This window comes from Procambarus clarkii, chromosome 19 (genome assembly GCF_040958095.1).
Source record: "Procambarus clarkii isolate CNS0578487 chromosome 19, FALCON_Pclarkii_2.0, whole genome shotgun sequence".
NCBI lineage: Eukaryota > Metazoa > Arthropoda > Malacostraca > Decapoda > Cambaridae > Procambarus > Procambarus clarkii.
In genome coordinates, this window is record NC_091168.1 from 20,821,937 (window position 1) to 20,845,551 (window position 23,615).

Consider the following 23,615-nt stretch of genomic DNA (forward strand, 5'->3'; position numbering starts at 1 on the left):
CTCTCTCTCTCTCTCTCTCTCTCTCTCTCTCTCTCTCTCTCTCTCTCTCTCTCTCTCTCTCCCTTCCTCTACCCCCCGAGGCCGCCCCGTGCTGGAAGAGGAAGCCCCACGAGTCTCAACCACCAGGGAGTCCAGACACCGCTTAGTCTGGTGTGTAGGCAGGTCCAAACCTGCTCCCACACCTGTTCCACATCTGCTCCACGTAGTCTCTACATTAACTCCACATCTGCTTCACACACTTTTCTACATCTACTCCACTCCTACTATACACCTGCACCACACTTAAAACACGTCCTACACTCCTGCTATGCACATCTGAACACGTACTATACACCTGTTTAACGCTGTTCTACAACTGCTCTACACCTGCTACGAACCAGCGTTATACTACACACATGACGGTCATTTCTGTAAACTTTCAAATAACGGTGGCAACAGTTGCAATGACCTGCAACAGAGCAGCAGCAACAGAACAGCAGCAACAGAACAGCAGCAACAGAACAGCAGTAGAAAGAGCAGCAGCAGAAGCCTAAGAAACTTGGAACAACGAGGCACAACAATATGAAAAAACAAAAAAAATGGTTGTCTTTGTCGCAACAACAATACCGGAAACGGTATATTTTTAATTCCCACGGTCTATGTTTTTTTCCCACGGTCTATGTTTTTTTCCCACGGTCTATGTTTTTTTTCCCACGGTCTATGTTTTTTTCCCACGGTCTATGTTTTTTTTCCCACGGTCTATGTTTTTTCCCACGGTCTATGTTTTTTTCCCACGGTCTTTGTTTTTTTCCCACGCCCTCTGTGACGTCACAGCCGTTACGTCGTGACGTCTGAGCGATAGTAACATAGCCCGTTCTCTTAATTTGTCACTCCGTTAAAAAACGCGACTGTTTTAGCCGAACTAGAAACGTTAAAAAAACAACTGTTTAGCCTAACAAGCATCGTACGAAAGCAAGCAATTCACCTAACCTCTCAGAGGGTATTCAGAACGTCAATATTACGGTGTTTAAATGTTCGAAAGGAATACGTCGCATTTTTAACGTATTAGACGATATTGCAACCTGGAGGAGCAGAGACAGAAAGGGAATATATTGGAGGAAAGAAGGAGGAAGAGAGATAAAGATTGAATAGAGGCTGAAGCCTGAAGATGAATTACTCCTGCCCGTTAGTCGAGTAACAATGAACCCGTTCAACCGTTTCACTAACAAGCAGTATGATGAACTATTCATGAACGATGACTGAACAACTAGGCACCATCTGCGCATCTTAGACATGGAGAACTAATGAACCTAACAATCGTGGCCCACCTGAAGGGCCCAGTTGGCCCCCCTGCATGGAGGGGGGCCCCAGACAGAGCCACTCTGCTAACCCCCCTAGTAACTATCTAATGGTTTCTTGAAACCTGGTGAACAGTTGGTCTCATTGTTAGCTAGAGATCCAGACGTTTAAATAAGAGACGAGCTACGTGAATAAGTAAAGAGATATGTAAATAAGATAAGAGCTATGTAAATAAGATAAGAGCTATGTAAATAAGATAAGAGCTATGTAAATAAGATAAGAGCTATGTAAATAAGTGAAAGGCAAAGATGTGTAAAGTCGAAACCCGGAGACTATTGCTGCAATTAAGGAAGTCAGGAGAGAGAGAGAGAGAGAGAGAGATAGAGAGAGAGAGAGAGAGAGAGAGAGAGAGAGAGAGAGAGAGAGAGAGAGAGAGAGAGAGAGAGAGAGAGAGAGAGAGAGAGAGAGAGAGAGAGAGGGGCATGAGTGTGTGAGGTACAAAGATAGGGTTTCAGAAGCCAATAGACCAGACCTCTCACACCTCACCTCACCTCACCTCACCTCACCTCACCTCACCTCACCTCACCTCACTATCAAACGCCACATAAAGCGTCCAAATTGCGAAGCATTAAGTGTGAGGACAGGCTTAGATGAATACCCAATAGTCTCTCAACTTGATTGATGAATAAATTAACCTCATTTTGCTCATATTCTTAGGTAGAAAGGCACCTATTTACTCCTAGGTGAACAGAGACATCAGGTGTCAGGAAACGTACCCAAAGGTTTCGTCCTATCCGGGAATCGAACCTGGGACATAGCAACGGGAGACAATTATAAACCCGTAAAACTTGCAGGAAAAAACCCCACAAAAACTCCAGAGGAATTAAAGATCAGGGAGTAACATGATCACGATATAGAAAATCCTTTACAGAATTTATAAAATAAAATCAAGAAGTATTGTCCAAAATGATATATTATGGAACGATGTAAAACAAAAAATAATGTAATTTAGAAATGCCATTAGGCCAGTAGTAACAATCTACACGAAGGTGGGAATAGTGGATAAGCATTTATAAGACGGAGATTGACTTCTAATGCTCATCTTGGCGAGTATTCCCTCAACCACACACACACACACACACACACACACACACACACACACACACACACACACACACACACACACACACACACACACACACGCACGCAAATACCAGGAAGCTCAACCACGCCCACTGTAAGGCTTCTTTTTGCAGAATAGAGAGAACAAAAGGGAGCGAGAGAGTCATACTGTCCCAGCTGCATGTCATATCCTAGCTACTCTCTTGTCCTTGTCATATCCCACCTACTATCTTCTCTTCCTATCCCCCCCCAGCCTCGGTACATGTCCTCAGATATCCACCTCCTTGGTATCAAGTCTCAGCTCCTTGTCGTCAAGTCCTAGCTCCTTGTCGTCAAGTCCTAGCTCCTTGACATCAAGTCCTAGCTCCTTGTCATCAAGTCCTAGCTCCTTGTCGTCAAGTTCTAGCTCTCGTCATTAAGTCCCAACTCCTATGCTCTCCCAACATACTTCCCAAACACCACATAGACCTATGATCTTAGCACTTTCTCCTGATATTTACCCTTGTCCTATCCTCCAGCGGGGCCAAGCTAAGTTAAACAAATCAACAGAGAAGACAACACAATGTTCCGTGCTGGAATTTCAACATTCACTGGCAAGATTTCTCCACTAGATTAAGTCTCCATGACTGAGCAGACACACACACACACCCTTTCCATTATGTGTATTCGAACGTTAACTGACAATATCAAAAGGTGTGTGTGCGTGTGTGTGTGTGTGTGTGCGTGTGTGTGTGTGTGTGTGTGTGTGTGTGTGTGTGTGTGTGTGTGTGTGTGTGTGTGTGTGTGTGTGTGTGTGGTGTGTGTGTGTGTTTACAACAAAGTCAGACGGACTCGAGAGTCAAAATAGACTAAGTTTTCTTCCTGTAATTCCTTCCTTCCTCTGATAACCTCTTTAGGTGTCATCTGCTGTGTTGTGGAGACACATGTGTCACTAATACTTACGAGCAGAGAAAGTATTGTCCACAATGTAAGTCTCATATTGATATATTACTGATTACTTCACGTTGTGATAAACTGATACAAATATTTTTTTTTTATCATCTTGGATCATCCATCTTCCCTTCTGAAGACTTTTTTTTGGGGGGACTTAATACGGCCCTAATCCCTTTGGGATCTTCCCGCAGGCCCAAGTTAGGGAATCGAGATAATAGGTTGCCGATCAGTATCCTAGTCTACTAATTTTTGTACTATACAGTAGAATAGAATTTTATTATATATTTTAAAAAAACACTATATACTTTTTCGTTTTTGGGTAGTGTTCTAATTGCTTTTCCATCCAAAGCATACAAAAGTATCTACTATTTTCCCTTATACTTTGCTTTGAAATTGGCTCTAGACATCTTAGGGAGGATATCTTGTAGGTTCCTTGAAGGCTCCCGACCCCTTATTTCGAGCTGTGACAAGTTGTCGCAGCTCTAGCTAAGGAATAGACATCCTTCAAGATATCTTCCCGATATCTTTCCTAAGCTATCTAAGATGAAGGTCTAAGCAGAGACTGGTAAATAACGAACCATTTTCTATACATTGGACGCATAAACCATTAGAAAACGTTAATTCCCAGAGACAAATATACACAGTATTTATTTGATTATTTTGATTTATTCTTCTATTGAGGAGAATTAATCTCATACTAAAAAAATATCCGCTAAACCTCCCTATATACTTCCCTCTCGTCGCCAGAAGTTAAGTCGGTCGATGAACTGCTGTCCACGACAGTATGATGGAACATCTTCAGTCATCTTCCTAATACGCGAAGTGTCCACTCAGTGATCCTCCTAATGGCATTACCCAGAAGCCTCTGCGTAGCGGCACCGGCACCCCAGTTTCCTGGCCAGGCTCAGTAGTGCCTCTCCTCACCCTCTGTCAGGCTGGCACCTTGGTTAAGTCACCTGGTTGGCACCTTGGTTAAGTCACCTGGTTGGCACCTTGGTTAAGTCACCTGGTTGGCACCTTGGTTAGGTCACCTGGTTGGCACCTTGGTTAAGTCACCTGGTTGGCACCTTGGTTAAGTCACCTGGTTGGCACCTTGGTTAAGTCACCTGGTTGGCACCTTGGTTAAGTCACCTGGTTGGCACCTTGGTTAGGTCACCTGGTTTGCACCTTGGTTAAGTCACCTGGTTGGCACCTTGGTTAGGTCACCTGGTTGGCACCTTGGTTAAGTCACCTGGTTGGCACCTTGGCTGTTTCAACCTGCCATTCTTAACAGAGTTTCGTGAGCTGTGTGTTTTCCGAGGCTCTGGAAGGAGTGTTTCTGGACATATATTCTCCTGTGGCACTGGCATTGAGCGACTGGTGTTGGCACAGGTGCCAGACTTGAGAACCTCGGATGTTGCAGGGTGATAAACAGGTGAGAGGGGTGGGGGGGGGGAGGGTTTTCTAAATTCCACGACGAGCTCTAATTGAAGGATTCAATTGTTATTAATATCATTAAAACTGCTGTAGTTATATTACTAAGACTAATGTCTGCTATCAGTAGTTGCAGGAAGGATCATTATTATAGAACTGTGAATAAGGAAAATATTAATATATTTATATAAAAAATTATTTGAAATATACTAAAACCTTAACCCATATTTACTCAATATGATACCTGGTTGCAACCCGTTCTCGCAAATTCGTAAAGTAAATATTGACTTATTAACTACGTGCATAGGTGATATACTAAACATAATAGATACCCTTAAAAAGATTCATAGAAAACACCGACCTTACCTAACCTTGTTAGTATCTTAAGATAAGCATCTTATTGCTTCGTAATTACAATTATTACTTAACCTATACCTATTATAGGTTAGATAATAATTGTAATTACGAAGCAATAAGATGCTTATCTTAACATACTAAGTAGGTTAGGTAAGGTCGGTGTTTTCTATGAATCTTTTTAAGGGTATCTATTATGTTAAGTATGTCACCTATGCACATATTTAATAAGTCAATATTGACTTATTAAATTTTCGAGAACGGGTTGCTGGTTGATGGGGTTCTGGGAGTTCCTCTACTCCCCAAGTCCAGCCCGAGGCCAGGCTTGACTTGTGAGAGTTTGGTCCACCAGGCTGTTGCTTGGAGCGGCCCGCAGGCCCACATACCCACCACAGCCCGGTTGGTCCGGCACTTCTTGAAGAAAACTATCTAGTTTTCTCTGGAAGATGTCCACGGAACAACCGTGGACATCTGTGGACATCATGTGTGTGTGTGTGTACTCGCCTAGTTGTTAAGCTGACAGGGTTGAGCGTTGGCTCTTAAGTCCCGCCCTTAAACCAGCTTTGGTTCGCTGCTCTGACTCATTTCACTCATTTGTTTTCCTTAATTAACATTTAAAACTGTGTTTGGAATTTGCTTGGACTTTTACTACATTGTGACCATTGCTACTGTGTCTGGTCCCTCAACCCCAGGTGTGTGTGTCTTACTAGTTGTATTTACTATGTGTGCTGCAGGATCGAGCTGTTAGCTCCTGGGCCCCGCCTTTCTAACCGTCGCTTGTATAATATATTGCCTCAAGACCTTTTTTTTCTATTCTTCTATTATATCTACTTCATATTTCTCTCTCCAGAAACCCTGTAGCACTCCCAGGCACCTATTTACTGCTAGGTGAAAAGAGGCATCAGGTGAAAGAAACTCTGCCCATTTGTTTCTGCCTCGGCCGGGAATCGAACCCGGGCTCTTAGGACTATGACCCCCCGAACGTTGTCCACTCAGCCACGCGGCCCCTATCCACATATCGCATTACTAGTCTCCTCTATCCCTATCTTCTGGTTCCCATATCCCTGCTCCTTATCTCCGTATCCTCTACAAGTGCGTTGTAGCTATACGGCTTTTCTCCAAACAATTAACCTCTTCCTAGACGTAATAGTTCAATTGCTCGTGTACTTATCTTGAGATGATTTCGGGGCTTTTTAGTGTCCCCGTGGCCCGGTCTTCGACCAGGCCTCCACCCCCAGGAAGCAGCCCGTAACAGCTGCCTAACACCCAGGTACCTATTTTACTGCTAGGTAACAGGGGCATAGGGTGAAAGAAACTTTGCCCATTGTTTCTCGCCGGCGCCCGGGATCGAACCCAGGGCCACAGGATCACAAGTCCAGTGTGCTGTCCGCTCGGCCGACCGGCTCCCCGGCTACTTAGAGTAAAGGAGATGTCATTAATGGTAGGGACTGACTTTCCACGAGTCGCTGCGTTCTACACATAAGAACTTGGTTCTACCCCTGGAAACACAAACCGAAACTGTCTCTATTTTCCGCTTGTTACAACTTGTAATAAAGTTGTTGCATCTTGGCTTAACGTGTTTATGACGTAATAGAACGTTGTTACAACTTGATATATTGGTTGTTGTAACTGGTTAGGTGTTAAAACTTGTTCGAACGTTGTAGCAACGTCGTAGTTTCGGTGTGTGTTTGGCAGGACGCCCCCAAAATGTTCTCGTAAAACATATTTCCACCCATATACATGTGTTTGGTCGTATGACGACCTTGTATAGTTCTCGACCACCAGCGGCAGTACTACCTCCACACCATGGGGCCAGGGGGTGACCCCGACAATACCAAGGCTACAGGAAGAGCTACAGTGGGGGTGGTGGAGGGGTCGTGTGGGGGTTAGTGATGGTGGGGGTGGAGGGAGGGGGAAGCTTATCCACACCAACAATGCCTGGGTGGGGCTTGAATCACGTGAAGGATAGTTGACGCGTGCAGAACTGTGTTGTGTTCCGCGTTCTGCCCTCTTGAGGCTCTCTGGGCAGGTGGAACTCACAGCAGGAGAAGAGAACTCTCCCTCAGAGCCGTCTGAGTCGTCTTGAGGGACCACTACGACAGGGAACAACTTTGTGGTAGCGTCTTTAGGAGGGAACAGTCACAATAAGACTATGGCAGCTCCCAGAGGCAACCAGAGTCTACAATCACAGTATTAAAGCCTATGGAGCACCCAGGGGCCACAGACGACTACAATCACAACAGAAAAAGGCTATGACAGCGCCTATAAGAATACCCAAGGCGAGAGAGATTGACAGCCTATAAGAATATCCAAGGAGAGAGTGACAGCTGTCTGGAATGACCAAATGAGGCGTTCACAAATCACAGACTATGACAAGACCCCCTCAGGGGGGGCTAGCTATACCCGTGGCTACAGCCATGACTGCAGGTAGCCAAAGATTACAAAGAAGATGACTTACCTTCTATCTCACAGGACTCATCATGCTTTCAGACCTGATTATCTCCCTCTTGGCTTTATTAATTATCTGTCAGTCGCGTCTCCGGAACACAAAAGATAATTACACATGTCAAATCAATGCATGTCATTGTGAGGGGAACTATAATTCACTATTATACAATAATTACAAATTGCATTCTGAACCAACAACTACATTCAGTCAATTTACAAAAGATATTATTATTTTTTTTGTTTTTTTTTGTCAGGCCGACGTTCCGTCTCATGGATATGTCTATTGTTTCCGTTCCCATTGACAGTGATTTGCTTATTTTGATCAACAAAAGTACTTGCTAAAGAAATGCAAAAACATTATTATTTTTTTCATTTCAAGGAGTTTCCTTGTTAATGCTATACTCTCTTATATATCCCCTAAAACAGCAGGTATTTTACGGGTGTTTATGACTTACACAGGTGTAATATATGTAATATTCATATATATATATATATATATATATATATATATATATATATATATATATATATATATATATATATATATATATATATATATATATATATATATATATAATGTGTGTGTGTGATAGGGAGGGAGAGAGAGAGAGAGAGAGAGAGAGAGAGAGAGAGAGAGAGAGAGAGAGACAGAGAGAGAGAAAGAGACAGAGAGAGAGAGACATACAACAGACAAATAGACAGTAACATTTGATATATTTACACGATAAAAACAAGGAGTAAACAAAGGAGCCAAACAGAGGAGGTACAAACAAACAATATTTCTCTAACACACCACAAATGAATCTGTAGCGAGTGGAGATGCCGTCACTGCTTCCTTTGTCACCGTTGTAGTCTATTGCATTGTGGGAACTTGGTAATGAGTCCGGGAGCTGGAGCACAACATTCTCATGGGAGATTGGTAGGGGGTTTTTGGAGGTTAGGAATCGCAAATCATTCGATTGTTGCCTGGGTTCCATTTAGTGATTGAATATACGCTTTTTAACTGGTTTCAGTTAGACAGTGACTGTCTATACGCATATTGAGTAGTTCCAGATAGACAGTGACTGACTATAAGCTTGTCATTGGTGTCAGTTCATCAAAAACAAATGGTTTGGCACTGTTACTTCAGTCTGTTATCATATCCCAGCTCCTTGTCCTCAAATCCCAGCTTCTTGTCCTCAAATCCCAGCTCCATGGCCTCAAATACCAGCTTCATGTCCTCATATCTCAGCTCTATGTCCTCATATCTCAGCTCCTAGTCCTCATATCCCAGCTCCTTGTCCTCAAATCCCAGCTCCTTGTCCTCAAATCCCAGCTTCTTGTCCTCATATCCCAGCTTCTTGTCCTCATATCTCAGCTCCTTGTCCTCAAATCCCAGCTTCTTGTCCTCATATCCCAGCTCTTTGTCCTCATATCTCACCTCCTTGTCCTCATATCCCAGCTTCTTGTCCTCATATCCCAGCTCCATGGCCTCAAATACCAGCTTCATGTCCTCATATCTCAGCTCTATGTCCTCATATCTCAGCTCCTTGTCCTCATATCTCAGCTCCTTGTCCTCATAGCCCAGCTTCTTGTCCTCAAATCCCAGCTCCACGTCCTCATATCCCAGCTCCTTGTCCTCATATCTCAGCTCCTTGTCCTCAAATCCCAGCTTCTTGTCCTCAAATCACAGCTCCTTGTCCTCATATCCCAGCTCCTTGTCCCCATATTTCTTCAGAGAATGGACAAGCTTAGAGTTCTCGTGTCGTAATCACCCTACCTTGCCTGTGTGTGTTCAACACAGGTGCAGTATGTGGGAGATTGTTCCATCTTGGCTATAGACTGATTGTAGGTTCCAATCTGATTGTAGATAGTGAGGAAAGAACAGGATGAACAGGACATAGAGAACTTAAAGAACAAAGTAAAAACAAAGAACATAAAGCACAGAAAGAACAGAGAACAGATAACAGAAAGAAAAGAGAATAGAATGAACAGGAAACAGAAAAAACCCAAAGAACCGAGAGCAGAAAGAACAGGAAGAACATAGTGAAAAAAGGTAACATAAATAACAGAGAGAACAGAAAAATCGTAAGAACAGAGAAAAAACAGAAAAGAACATGAAAAAGTTACATGTTATTTTCTTCGAAAAATAACATTTATGGTCATGTTTAATATATATTTTTTTCTCGTTTCATATTTGTCTGAAAATTGAGAAATTCCGTTCCAGAATCTCGTTTTCTGTTAAGTTCTTGCATTAGGGGTCACTCGTGCAAAGTAGGGAGAGTTCACCTAAATTTCCACGGCAAGGTGTGACCGTGACGTGCGTGCGTGCATGCGTGTGCGTGTGCGTGTGTGTGTGTGTGTGCGTGTGAGCGCGTGCGCGCGTGTGTGTGTGTGTGTAGGGCCATAACATAAATAACTTTGTTTATGCTAGGGGGAAAATAGGTCATTGCACTGGGCAACTGGTCGACTACAAAAAGCGGGGTCCAAGAGCCAGAGCTCGATCCTGCAGGCACCAATAAGTGAGTACCCGTCCAACAGATCTTGACAGTTACATTCACACGTCGCTACTGACGTGGCGAGCAGGTAGAGTGACCGGATTCACTGTCTGAACAGTGTAAATGTCGGACTGCAGCGTCGTGGTCCGAAGCACCGGTTTATTGGCTTAAAATACCGGTTTATTGCCCTAATACACCGGTTTTTGGCCCTAATACACCGGTTTTTGGCCCTAATACACCGGTTTTTGGCCCTAATACACCGGTTTTTGGCCCTAATACACCGGTTTTTGGCCCTAATACACCGGTTTTTGGCCCTAATACACCGGTTTTTGGCCCTAATACACCGGTTTTTGGCCCTAATACACCGGTTTTTGGCCCTAATACACCGGTTTTTGGCCCTTATACACCGGTTTTTGGCCCTAATACACCGGTTTTTGGCCCTAATACACCGGTTTATTGCCCTTAAACACTAATTTATTACTGTAAGATACCGTTTTTTTTGCCTAAAACCCCAGCTTGTTGCCTAAAAAACCTCGGTTTATTTCACCCTAAAAACACCGATTTATTGGCTTATAACCACCTCATTGGTTATATCCCTAACCACCGGTTTATTCCCCTAATATAAAGGTAAATATATTACCTAAAAGCGAGGTAGATTTTTTGTCACAAGTCAAACACAAATTGATCGACGAAAACCAAAGTTAGACGCCTGAAACAAAGGTTTATGGCCTGAAAAGGTTTCTGAGAACTGTAGTTGACAGTGTACAGGAAACTTGGCTTTCACACAGCTTCCGTGATGAGAAACGTGACCCATACGAGGCAGCTGCTATTGGCCCATACGAGGCAGCTGCTATTGGGCCATACGAGGCAGCTGCTATTGGGCCATACGAGGCAGCTGCTATTGGGCCATACTAGGCAGCTGCTATTGGGCCATACGAGGCAGCTGCTATTGGGCCATACGAGGCAGCTGCTATTGGGCCATACGAGGCAGCTGCTATTGGGCCATGCGAGGCAGCTGCTATTGGGCCATGCGAGGCAGCTGCTTTTGGTCCATACGAGGCAGCTGCTATTTGACCATACAAGGCAATTCCTTTTGGGCCATACGAAGCAGCTGCTATTGGCCCATACGAGGCAGCTGCTATTGGGCCATACGAAGCAGCTGCTATTGGGCCATGCGAGGCAGCTGCTAATCTTCTACTTACGAAGTTCAGATCAATGTAATTTTAGCCCAGTCAAATAGAATGAGTTTCGACATGACCCGACGACATGACCCGATGACATGACATGGAGTGGAGCACAGAGAATGTTGTGGATTTGGGTGTAAAATTCACTGTGGTTTTTGTCGTGGCGTAATATACGCTCGAGTGGCAGGTTGCGTATTGAGGGGCACTCGAGCGGTAGGTGAAGAATTGAGAGGCGCTCGAGCGGTAGGTGAAGAATTGAGAGGCGCTCGAGCGGGAGGTGAAATTTCCACTCTGTTTTAACAAAGAAATTTAAACAGAAAATAATAGAATGTACAATGATATCTAAGTTATGATACGACCTGTCGTGCACACACACACACACACACACACACACACACACACACACACACACACACACACACACACACACACACACACACACACACACACAACAGAGAAAGATTCCTATTAAAAACAAAAAGACTTGGATATTCTCCGAGAAATCCCCAAGAAGTGGTTATTTGAGTTCAACTTTTGAACAATGAAGCAGGTTGCTGAATAGAGGAGACCGGATGCCAACATGGAATCGAATTCCCTTCTGGAAATAAACTCTAAAACGATTCCACATTACATATCATCTCTGAAGTGTTAAGATATTTATGAAGTTGAATGATCTAGGGACAAAAAAATAGGGACACTCTCTACACGGATTGAAATATAGGGTTCGATTCCCGGACAGTGAGAGAGAGACGTTTGGGCACGTTTCCTTCCATCTCATGCCCCTGGAAAGGCATATATAGACATGTTGAAAGACTATAGGACAAGACAATGCTATGTAGGTCAATTGTGTGAAAGCTTATGTAAATGGATTATATATTAATTGTTATTTTCCTGCCGTGTTGCATCAGGTGGGTAGACCGACGGCTTCAATCCTCACAGGGTCGGCGTTCGATCTGTGATTGTCCAAGTGGCTTGACCTCTTTCATTCACTCCTTTCTCATATTCCAGCTCCTTGTCCTCATACCCCAGCTCTTGTCCTCATACCCCAGCGCCTTGTCCTCATACCCCCAGCTCCTTGTCCTCATACCCCAGCTCTTGTCCTCATACCCCAGCTACTTGTCCTCATACCCCAGCTCCTTGTCCTCATACCCCCAGCTCCTTGTCCTCATACCCCAGCTCCTTATCCTCCTTGTCCTCATACCCCAGCTCCTTGTCCTCATACCCCAGCTCCTTGTCCTCATACCCCAGCTCCTTGTCCTCATACCCCAGCTCCTTGTCCTCATACCCCAGCTCCTTGTCCTCATACCCCAGCTCCTTGTCCTCATACCCCCAGCTCCTTGTCCTCATACCCCAGCTCCTTGTCCTCATACCCCAGCTCCTTGTCCTCATACCCCAGCTCCTTGTCCTCATACCCCCAGCTCCTTGTCCTCATACCCCAGCTCCTTGTCCTCATACCCCCAGCTACTTGTCCTCACACCATTTTCCAAATGCTCCAGTCATACTGACTTACCAACTTACCTCGCCTCAACTACCTAACCTCAACCTATCGTATCCAGCAAGCCCCCCTCATCTTCTCACCTGTGACATCAACTAAGGTTAATTATCTCCTGATCTCCAGAGCTACCGGTGTCGATCAGGATGTCTTATCTGGGCATGAGTCAGCACATTGACTTCGATGTCCTCCCGGACCCCAACACGCGCTTCGAACTGCTTGAGATCATCGGCGAAGGCACTTATGGCGAGGTCTTTGCCGCTAAGGACCATGAAACGGGTGAGTTTTGGGATCTTGAGGTTATCTTGAGATGATTTCGGGGCTTTAGTGGATGGTTAGTAGAGAAAAGAAGGGGGCTTTGCTGGGAAAAGGACACGGAAGGGATATGAGGGATGTAGAAGAGAGGTTAGGAGGAGAGATATGAAGAAAGGGTCGGAGACGATGGAAGAGGAAGTTGGTATAGAATAGGGCGGTAAAAGGTTATTTCTTGAAGGGTCTTTGTTCTCAAGGATAACGGAAAGGGTGATTGAGTAAATGGGTGGAAGAGGAGAAAGGGATTCAAAATGGTATGAGGCTCTGAGAAGAGGAAAGATGAATAGGATAATGGGTGGTATCAACAGCGAAATAGAATAGGCATTTGGGAGTGTGATATTGTGACATAGGTGACATAGAATAGGCACTGGGTGGATAGGGTAGTGACACAGGTAAGATAGAATAGGAAATAGTGAATTTAGTGGCCTCATTAATGAGATAGAAGAGGCAATGATGAGTAGAGAGGAACATAGAAGAGGTAGAAGAGGCAATAGCGAGTGTAGAGAGGGCGTTTAAAACCTTGTAAACCCATTGTTACCTAATCACCATGTGCTCCGAACCACCCAGGTTTACCCATAACTACCCCTAACCCCCCATTCTCTCTCCCCAGGTAAGAAGGTGGCCATCAAGATCATGGAGAACATAGGAGAAAACCTGGAAGAGATAGAGGAAGAGTATCTCATCTTAAGAGATCTCAGCATCCACCCAAATCTCCCAGCCTTCTACGGCATCTTCTTCAAGAAAGGGAGCAAGCAAGAGGAGGACCAGGCCTGGCTTGCTATGGAGGTGAGGGAATATGAGAGGGCGTGAAAATGAGGGCAGGAAAATGAGGTGAAATGAGAGAGGGGAAAATGATTTACGAGGACAAGGAGCTGGGACACAGGTTCAAGGAGCTGGGACACGGGTTCAAGGAGCTGGGACACGGGTTCAAGGAGCTGGGGACCTCTGGGACGGGTTCAAGGAGCTGGGACACGGGTTCAAGGAGCTGGACACGGTAAGGAGCTGGGACACGGGTTCAAGGAGCTGGGACACGGGTTCAAGGAGCTGGGATATAAGTACAGTGAGTGAGGATACGAGGAAAATAAGATATAAGGACAAGGAGGTTGAAATGGTGGAGCATTTTGCAACCACTTGAACCACTGGGGATCGAACCCCGGCCCTGCCTGAAAGGGAGCCGTCACTCTACCATCCAGGCCACCTGACAATTTAGAGGGGGGAAATTAATGAAAGAAAATAATCTAGAAAGTGATAAGGAAACTAATGGGAAAAAGAGAGAGAGGAGAATAGGACAAACAAATAATATACTTGCTACATTATACTTATATTTCATTGTGTGTGTGTGTGTCTGTCTGTCTGTCTGTCTCTCTCTCTCTCTCTCTCTCTCTCTCTCTCTCTCTCTCTCTCTCTCTCTCTCTCTCTCTCTCTCTCTCTCTCTCTCTCTCTCTCTCTCTCTCTCTCTGTCTCTCTCTGTCTCACACTCGCTCTGTCCCTCAGCTGTGTCCTCGGGGGTCCATTACCGACCTGGTCCAAGCTCTCATCAGACGAGGACAGAAACTGACGGAGGGACAACTGGCCTACATCCTGAAGGAGACCATTGATGTGAGTATTTTCAGTATCCATGTATCCATGTATCCGCCCACCCACATGATGGATGAGTGGGTGGGTGGACATATGGATATAAATAAATAAATAAATAAATATATATATAATATATATATATATATATATATATATATATATATATATATATATATATATATATATAAGTGGAGCATATATATATATATATATATATATATATATATATAAGTGCAAATACACACGTGCAATTGTTTCTCAATTACAACAGAATAGTTAAATATGTTTAAGTTACATATAAATATGTATAGGTGTATCTGACCTTGAGTCTCAACTCTCATTCTGCGGAAATGAGATTTAATGGTCTATATATTCGTTTTATTACAGAATTAAAAAAACCTCCTAAAAGTATAAATTATTTACTTAACTGACAAATTCAAGGATAAACAACTCTCTCTCTCTCTCTGCTACACACCCAGACCCCACAGTTGAGATAAAGGCAAAACTACATTATTGATATCAGAGTAAAATACTATTAAATGCTGCGATAAAGTTCGATAGGAACTGAACCCAAGTATATTAATGAGTCTTACCTGCATGTGATTTGCTTTAATAGGTTCTGTACTGGATTTCAACGTGTAATACAATTTTCTGCTGCTTGCTTTAGACTACAGCTTCGAGCTGAAACAAGCCCCAGTGAAACTGACACAAAGGGGCAACAGCTTCAAGCTGAAACAAGCCCCAGTGAAACTGATACAAAGGGGCAACAGCTTCGAGCTGAAACAAGCCCCAGTGAAACTGATACAAAGGGGCAAGAGCTTCGAGCTGAAACAAGCCCCAGTGAAACTGATACAAAGGGGCAAGAGCTTCAAGCTGAAACAAGCCACAGTGAAACTGATACAAAGGGGCAAGAGCTTCGAGCTGAAACAAGCCACAATGAAACTGATACAAAGGGGCAACAGATTCGAGCTGAAACAAGCCACAGTGAAACTGACACAAAGGGGCAAGAGCTTCGAGCTGAAACAAGCCACAAAGGAGCTTACACAAGAGTTGCGTCACGCAGTGTCTTGCTTCACCAGGTGCTTGGAGTCACGGGGGGGGTTCTTAGCGTCACGGAGTGCCTTCACTCAGGGTTGCCCAGTTTGCTTGAAGAGAAAGTGTTTCTGGCGAGAATTCCAGGGTAAGTGAGGTCACAGGTCAAGGCTGGTGACGTCACGGACCAGGAGGAAGGGCGGTAAACAAGAGAAAGTGATTGTGGAATACACACACACACACACACACACACACACACACACACACACACACACACACACACACACACACACACACACACACACACACACACACACACAGATAGAGCCCGATAGGCTCAGGAATCTGTACACCTGTTGATTGACGGTTGAGAGGCGGGACCAAAGAGCCAGAGCTCAACCCCCGCAAACACAACTAGGTGAGTACTAGGTGAGTACACACACACACACACACACACACACAAGTGATGTGGTGGAGGCTGACTCCATACACAGTTTCAGGTGTAGATATGATAGAGCCCAGTAGGCTCAGGAACCTGTACATCAGTAGATTGACAGCTGAGAGACGGGACCAAAGAGCCGCAGCTCAACCTCCGCAAGCACAACTAGTTGAGTACACACACACACACACACCATCAACGTTATTCATCAACGAGCCTACAGGGATGAGTCTACAGGAATGATGATGAGCAGAGTTTACCAGGCTCCAGTACACTCTCCTCCTGACATCCCAGTTTGCATACTTAAGAAACTGCTTGTAGCACGAATTAACATGTGAACGGTGTCGCTGTGAGTCGCCACGTTGGTGTTTATCTTTGTGAGCTGTTGAGGAGGAAGTCATTGTTGACATTGACTTAAAACTTGAGATTTACTTAAGTACGTTAACATAGTCTTACAAGTATTCAACAGCTTCAGGAAGCCTTCGAGCTAAGTTTCGTGCTTAGTTCCACTTACGAGATGTAGAGTGGAGGTTCCTTTCCTGTACAATGGTGGCTGTCACACTGCACTCTGTACTATGGCAATGTGGCTTCATGCTAGTAGTGAACACAAGGTGACAAGGGACGTTTTGTCAAGCCCTACGTCCTCTGCTAGTCTGCTACGTCCTGGCCCTACCCTTACAGGCAGCGCCAGTTGGAAGCAGACTATTGAGCAGTTCAGTACATAAAGACATGTCTTTCTCAACAATGGAAACGTTGAAGAGATCATTAAGAGGAAGGTGAACCGCCATATTCTGATGAAACGGTCACCGTTTCAGTCCTTGTACCATCTATCTATATCTTCTGTTGCAACTTCTCTTCGACGGTTCGTAAAACGAAGGAAATTCACGTAAGACATAATTCACAGAAGCATGACTGCTTATCATACACCACAAGAGCAGGATACAGATGATGAGTCACAATAACGTGGCTGAAATATATTGACCAGACCACACACTAGAAAATGAAGGGACAACGACGTTTCGGTCCGTCCTGGACCATTCTTACGTCGATCTAGAAAATCGACTTGAGACTGGTCCAGGACGGACCGAAACGTCGTCGTCCCTTCATTTTCTAGTGTGTGGTCTGCTCAACAAGAGCAGGATGGCCGCCTAGTTACTCATGAAAACTGTCCAGTCACCAGACGAAACGGCTTCAAAGAATCCAATGTAGTCTATGTCTGTATTTGCCCATTTAATGATTGTTAGCCCCGAGTGATCTCAATATAGAGGCAAGACAACATATCTTATAAGACACCTGAGCATGCACAAACAATAAAGTTCCGTCAAAGAACACATAATACCTACACACACACACACAACCAGACCAAAACCGGAAACATCCTCACCAACAACAAAATAATCGATTGATCGAACAACAATAAAATATTAGACATAGGCGAAGCACTACACATCAAACACCCGTCTAACTATGAACAGCCAGCAGGCACTTGGGTGAATTGTGCCATCGTTAAGGCCACTATAGCTAAATATCCAACTCACAATGCCACCATGGACAGGATAGCACGTAATTTCACCTCATCCTGATTGGTTATATATTCCTCATCTTCAGATAAATTGTATATTTACGGGCTATTCATGCCCGTGCCACTAGTTGGGTGACTTAATCTTTATCAATCAATCAATAATTTGTATTCACATCCCCCGCGATGATGTTGAGAGCTTCAACGAAGCGCAGGTTTTAGCGTCAGGCAACGTTGAATTGGAACATAAATCTTTGGAGAGTTAATTTTTCAATTTCCTTTCCCAAAATGACGAAGAACGTGAGGGAAATATAGAGAAGATTTGTGCCAGAAATATTAATATCACCCTTTTGTGTCATATATTCATTACCATATATCAACTTCCGGTAGGAAGTTTCTACCGGAACTTCCTAACCCTTCCCTCCCTCCCAACCCTTCCCTTCCCTCCCTCCCACCCCTCCCTTCCCCCCCATTCCCCATTCCCTCTCATTCCCCTCCCCCATCCTCCACCAACTTCACTACACACTGCTCTGATGTTTCAGGCCATGGCGTACCTGCACGACAACAAGTGTATGCATCGAGACATCAAGGGCCACAACATCCTCCTGACGGAACAAGGCAACGTCAAGCTGGTTGACTTCGGCGTCAGTTCCCACCTGGCCTCCACCTGGGGCCGTCGGAACACCTCCGTCGGCACCCCCTACTGGATGGCCCCAGAGGTACGTGGTCATGATTGGTACATGGGTGATGACTGGTAAATGGTGACTGATATATGGTGATGACTGCTACTGACATGGTGATGACTGGTACTAAAATGATGGTGACTGGATTGGGGATGATTGGTACATGTACGTGGTGGTGATTGGTACTTGATGTTGCAGATATCCACTGATTGCAACACACATGCAATAGGGAACCACTCACCATCTTGCTCGGATAATTTGTCCCAGAAGTGGTGATTGTGGGGGGGGGGGGGGAAGGGGGCTAGCAAAATTTACGTCATGTTCCGTTTTTTATTCGTAGGTCCTAGACTAGGTTAGGTTCGGGCAGTTTAGTACATCACTTTAAAGACGTTGTGAACGCTCGAGAAGACAGGTTGCTCTACGCACACTTGGGCGAATGCACTGCCCAATCGCATAACTTGTTACGGAAAGCTATCAGAACGTGTTAATTCGTCGCACCAAGTTAAGATTATAAATGTGATTCAAAAGTATAATGTATTAAAGTGTTGCAGACGGTAACGAGGCCGCCGACATTTGGTGGTAGTTTGGTCCAGAATTGCCCTCGATTGGTGGCGGGAAATGAGAGCCAATCAGAGTCGCCGACAGAGACAACAAGCGCACAGTGCTTCACTCCCGCCAAACACACACCGAAACTATGACGTTGGTACAACGTTCGAACAAGTTTTAACACCTCCTAACCATTTATAACAACCAATATAGCAAGTTGTAACAACGTTCTAATACGTCATAAACACGTTAAGCCAAGATGTAACAACTCTATTACAAGTTGTAACAAGCGGAAAATAGAGACAGTTTCGGTTTGTGTTTCCAGGGCTCAGCTCAGGGACGTAAACATTACGTGCCTAGGCTCGTAATGTCCACTGACAAGTGCGTACCTTGCCCTGGTAGGCAGTGTATCAGCTCGGTGTCTGGAAGAGTCGCCTGATGGAGACACTGATGGGTCGACGCATTGAAATTCACGATATGGGGGGAAAAGAGAGCACTGGACGGTGCAGAAATATCGTGTGATGAAGTCAGTACTGCTGAGTTACAGAAGACGCTGACTGGTGACGGCAGTAGGGCTGACTTGTACAGATGTTGTACCTATGATATAACAGTAAATATATATAATTTAAGATAGGAATACAGACGAGGTAACACACAGAAATCACACTAACGTGATGCATCAAATGGACAAATCCACAAGGGCCGTGACGAGGATTCGAACCTGCGTCCGAGAGCATCCCAGACACAACCTTAATCGACTGAGCTACGACAGGGTTAAGAGGTGAAACCGAAGTTCCTAGCTCAGTCGATTAAGGCAGTGTCTGGGATACTCCCGACGCAGGTTCGAATCCTCGTCACGGCCCTTTGTGGATTTGTTCAGACGAGGTAACTTTTCTTACTGTCATTTCATTTTCCTCGAAGTCTTGAGTCACGTCGTCAAGAGTCAAAGATCACCCTGAACGTGTCACTCCCTGACGACGATCCTAGCTGAGGAGAATGATTCCTTAAGGGTACATACGAGACCTTGTGACTGGTCAGTGGAATAACTACCATTACACATGTATTGGGACTTTTGGGGGTGTCTCCGCAGCAGGCGGTTATATCCTAACACACTGGAGAATAGTCTTTGGCACCTCGCTGCTCACACAGTTTGTCACTGGGTACTAAATCTGTCATCAGGAAGGATGGAGGCACCGCTCCTGTGCCAGGTAAGTTCACTACGGGCTCACCATAGCCCGGGGAACTTGGAACTTGTTCCGAGTAGCTGAATCTATAACAGCAACAAGAATGGAGGTGGTCACTTCAAAACCACTACGTGATTAGTTCTATTATCTACTACCTATTCACGGTTAGGTTAGGGATAAGGTTATGTAACGTTAAGGTTAGGTTAGCTTTCATTATCTTTGAGTATATTAATGCAGTCTATTTTTTCTCAAACTTGTAAAAAAATATAAAATTCGAAACTTATTTGGGTATTCCATGAATTTTAATTTACACAAAACTAAATTCTTCTGCCTATTCAAAAAAAAAAAGTTAAGCATAGACTCTTGTTTTAAAGAAACTAGTTATAATTCTAGCTATAATTTAAGAACATTGTTTACAACGAACGTTCACTTGCCAGTTTACAAGTGGACTATTATTGGAACCGTAACGTACTTTCAGACCATCACAAATCTCTAGATAACTATCAAATTGGTATGAGAATGGGCTTGGTGTTTCATGGTAATCGCATCAGAGAATGAACTCTTAATTGCCCCTTCTGTGAGGTCTGCAAATAACGCCTCCCTGAGGCGCGTTTAAGCTGTTGACACTTCTTTTACTTTGTAAGGTTTAGCAAAGATATATAACTCGATATGCAAATGAAATCTGCGATATTAGAGAGCATCGGCCATGTGCACCCATCCTCCACTAGATCTTGAGGTACACTGACGCCTCCTGGGCCAAAGTACCCAATAAGCCCGCGCTCCCTGGTGACGTAACCTTGGGCTACTCGTTGATTGGTTACTTCGAACACCTACAACCAATCATCTTCTCATCCTGGTCCCTGCGTCCTCGTCTCTGCTCCTCTCAAGGCGCCAAAAATCATCTCGAGCGACGGCTTTCCTGAACCGCCATCTTGCAACATGTCGATGGGGAACATCACTACTGAAAACTTGAATTTCTCAAAACTGCTGCAACTCGGAAGACTTGCATCGAATAAAACATTCTCGCGGCCGTGTAGTTTATACAATGAGGCGGGAAAATGACTCTTGAAGCCGGGAAAAGTACTAAATAAGACGGCGATTGTAACGATGGTTGATTAGCATGTGGTAATGGTCGGTACTTGAAGACCATGTGGTGATGACCGAGACATGATGAATTGCATGTGGTGATAACTAGTACATGATGATCGCTGGTAAGTAATGATGAGTTATATACGTAGTGAATGACTGGTTCATGGTAATTGTGGTAGACAGGTTCTAAAAAAAATTTCACTGAACCACTGCAATTTTTGACGCCGTGGACCTAGAGCGTGAAAATTTCCGATGCTCTAGTGTGGGAGGAGGTTGTGCTAAAGCTCTGGGGTCCCGCCGCAGGTGATCGCGTGTGAGCAGCAGCTTGATTACAGCTACGATGTGAGGTGTGACGTCTGGTCTCTGGGCATCACCGCTATTGAACTGGCTGATGGGGAGCCGCCTCTCTCTGAGGTCCACCCCATGCGGGCCTTGTTCCAGGTACGTCCATCCCATGCGGGCCTTATTCCAGGTACGTCCACCCCATGCGGGCCTTGTTCCAGGTACGTCCACCCCATGCGGGCCTTGTTCCAGGTACGTCCACCCCATGCGGGCCTTGTTCCAGGTACGTCCATCCCATGCGGGCCTTATTCCAGGTACGTCCACCCCATGCGGGCCTTGTTCCAGGTACGTCCACCCCATGCGGGCCTTGTTCCAGGTACGTCCACCCCATGTGGGCCTTGTTCCAGGTACGTCCATCCCTCCATGCGGGCCTTGTTCCAGGTACGTCCACCCCATGCGGGCCTTGTTCCAGGTACGTCCATCCCTCCATGCGGGCCTTGTTCCAGGTACGTCCACCCCATGCGGGCCTTGTTCCAGGTACGTCCACCCCTCCATGCGGGCCTTGTTCCAGGTACGTCCACCCCTCCATGCGGGCCTTGTTCCAGGTACGTCCACCCCATGCGAGCCTTGTTCCAGGTACGTCCACCCCATGCGGGCCTTGTTCCAGGTACGTCCACCCCCCCCCCCCATGAGTGGGTTGTTCCCGGTGAAGAACGGCCTAATAGCTTTTCCAGGTTTGGATAATTCATGTGTTCTAAGTACACTCTCATCTCCAAATTAGTTTTCAATGTACGTTCTTCATTGTATTCTATATACGTTCTGGCCACTGGTGTGTGGTTTAGTTGTGTGTTGATCTCAAATTAGTTTTTTTAGTGTTGTGCAAGTGACATAAGATTCCTTTTCATCTTCCGCCTTCTTGAGAAGCTGCGAAGACACATACTTCATCTAACTGTGGTATTCCTTGTTTATATTATGTGGCATTTCATTAATATTTTCAATGACCGAGATGTACACTTCATCGTGTTTAGTTCAACAAACCACGTTTCTGACAATTTCTCCAGATCCCAAGAAATCCTCCACCGACGCTGGACCGGCCCGCCGAGTGGTCGCTTCACATCAATGATTTCATCTCCGAGTGTCTTATTAAAGACTTTGAGCAGCGTCCCGGGGCCAAGGAGCTCCTCCAGCACCCGTTCATCAAGGGCGTCCCTAACAACCCTGAACAGGTGAGGCGAGGTAGATAGAATGTGGTTAAGGGCCAAGATAGAATGTGGTCAAGGGCCGAGGTAGAATCCTGGTGGTTTCTTGGTTGATGGAATGAATCTAGGTTTGGAGTGACTGATAAGCAGTGGATTGACAGGATGAATTGCACGTAAGGTGGGGGGTGGGGAGGGGGGGGGGGGGGGTTGTTGAGGTGGCTTGATGGGTGGTTAGGGGGGGGGAAGTTGTTGACAGGTAATGAGTGATACCTGACAGGTATGGCCTTCAGTAAGTGTGTACTGACTCCAGTATGCCTCCATAATGTCACTTATTATGGAGGGACATATTGGGTAATCCATTACGACTCTGTAATCGTGAGAAAGATTACGAAAGACCCCATTGATTAGCGAGGTGTTTTTAAGGTAAAATATATAAAGTTGGGCTCTAATACCCACAGATTAAAAAAACTAACCCCCCCAAAAAATAAGTCCCTTATCTTCATTTATAATCAAAATTCTTATTGGTTTTATAGTTTTACTAAACTTCAGATTCAGTACGATAAAACAGACTGAAACACGTGTGTTAACACCCTTTCCTTAAGATTTACAATTCCTTTGTTTTTAGATCATGCATAGAAAGCATCTTAAGCTTCCCTTGTTTCTTCTTAACCCGCCTTGAAGATTCGTCTGGAGTTGACGCTCCTTCAGGACGATCTGAGAAAGAGGAACCAACTGGTGCAGAAGGAACCCGAGACGACGATCAAGGGCGGGGCCCTGAAGGCTGACCGCAAGACGAAGAGGACGCCCTTGTGGATGGATGACCTGGCCTGCTTGGAGAAGCTGTCAGAGGTGAGGGGGCGGTGAAGGGGGCGGTGAAGGGGGAAGTGAAGGGGGCGGTGACAGGCTGGCGAAGGGGGCGGTGAGATTCAAAGAAATTACATATCTCTGGGAGATGGCTATATTTACACTATAAACCCCCCCTCAACATAACTGATTTTCCTACATATTTGATCACTAACCAACCCTCTTCCCTATCTCCCTCCGTCTGCGT

General features: G+C 45.1%; 1 protein-coding gene across 1 annotated transcript in view; it reads left to right on the forward strand.

Moving 5' to 3' along the window:
* Positions 1–23,615, forward strand: part of LOC123757513 (myosin-IIIb) — a 64,452-nt gene that overhangs the window by 19,413 nt on the left and 21,424 nt on the right. The window contains exons 3-9 of the mRNA XM_069327091.1: positions 12,828–12,980; positions 13,624–13,799; positions 14,508–14,612; positions 18,124–18,300; positions 21,387–21,524; positions 22,427–22,591; positions 23,246–23,413. Of these exons, the coding sequence (XP_069183192.1) occupies positions 12,828–12,980; positions 13,624–13,799; positions 14,508–14,612; positions 18,124–18,300; positions 21,387–21,524; positions 22,427–22,591; positions 23,246–23,413 (1,082 nt within the window). The remainder of the gene's footprint in view (positions 1–12,827; positions 12,981–13,623; positions 13,800–14,507; positions 14,613–18,123; positions 18,301–21,386; positions 21,525–22,426; positions 22,592–23,245; positions 23,414–23,615) is intronic.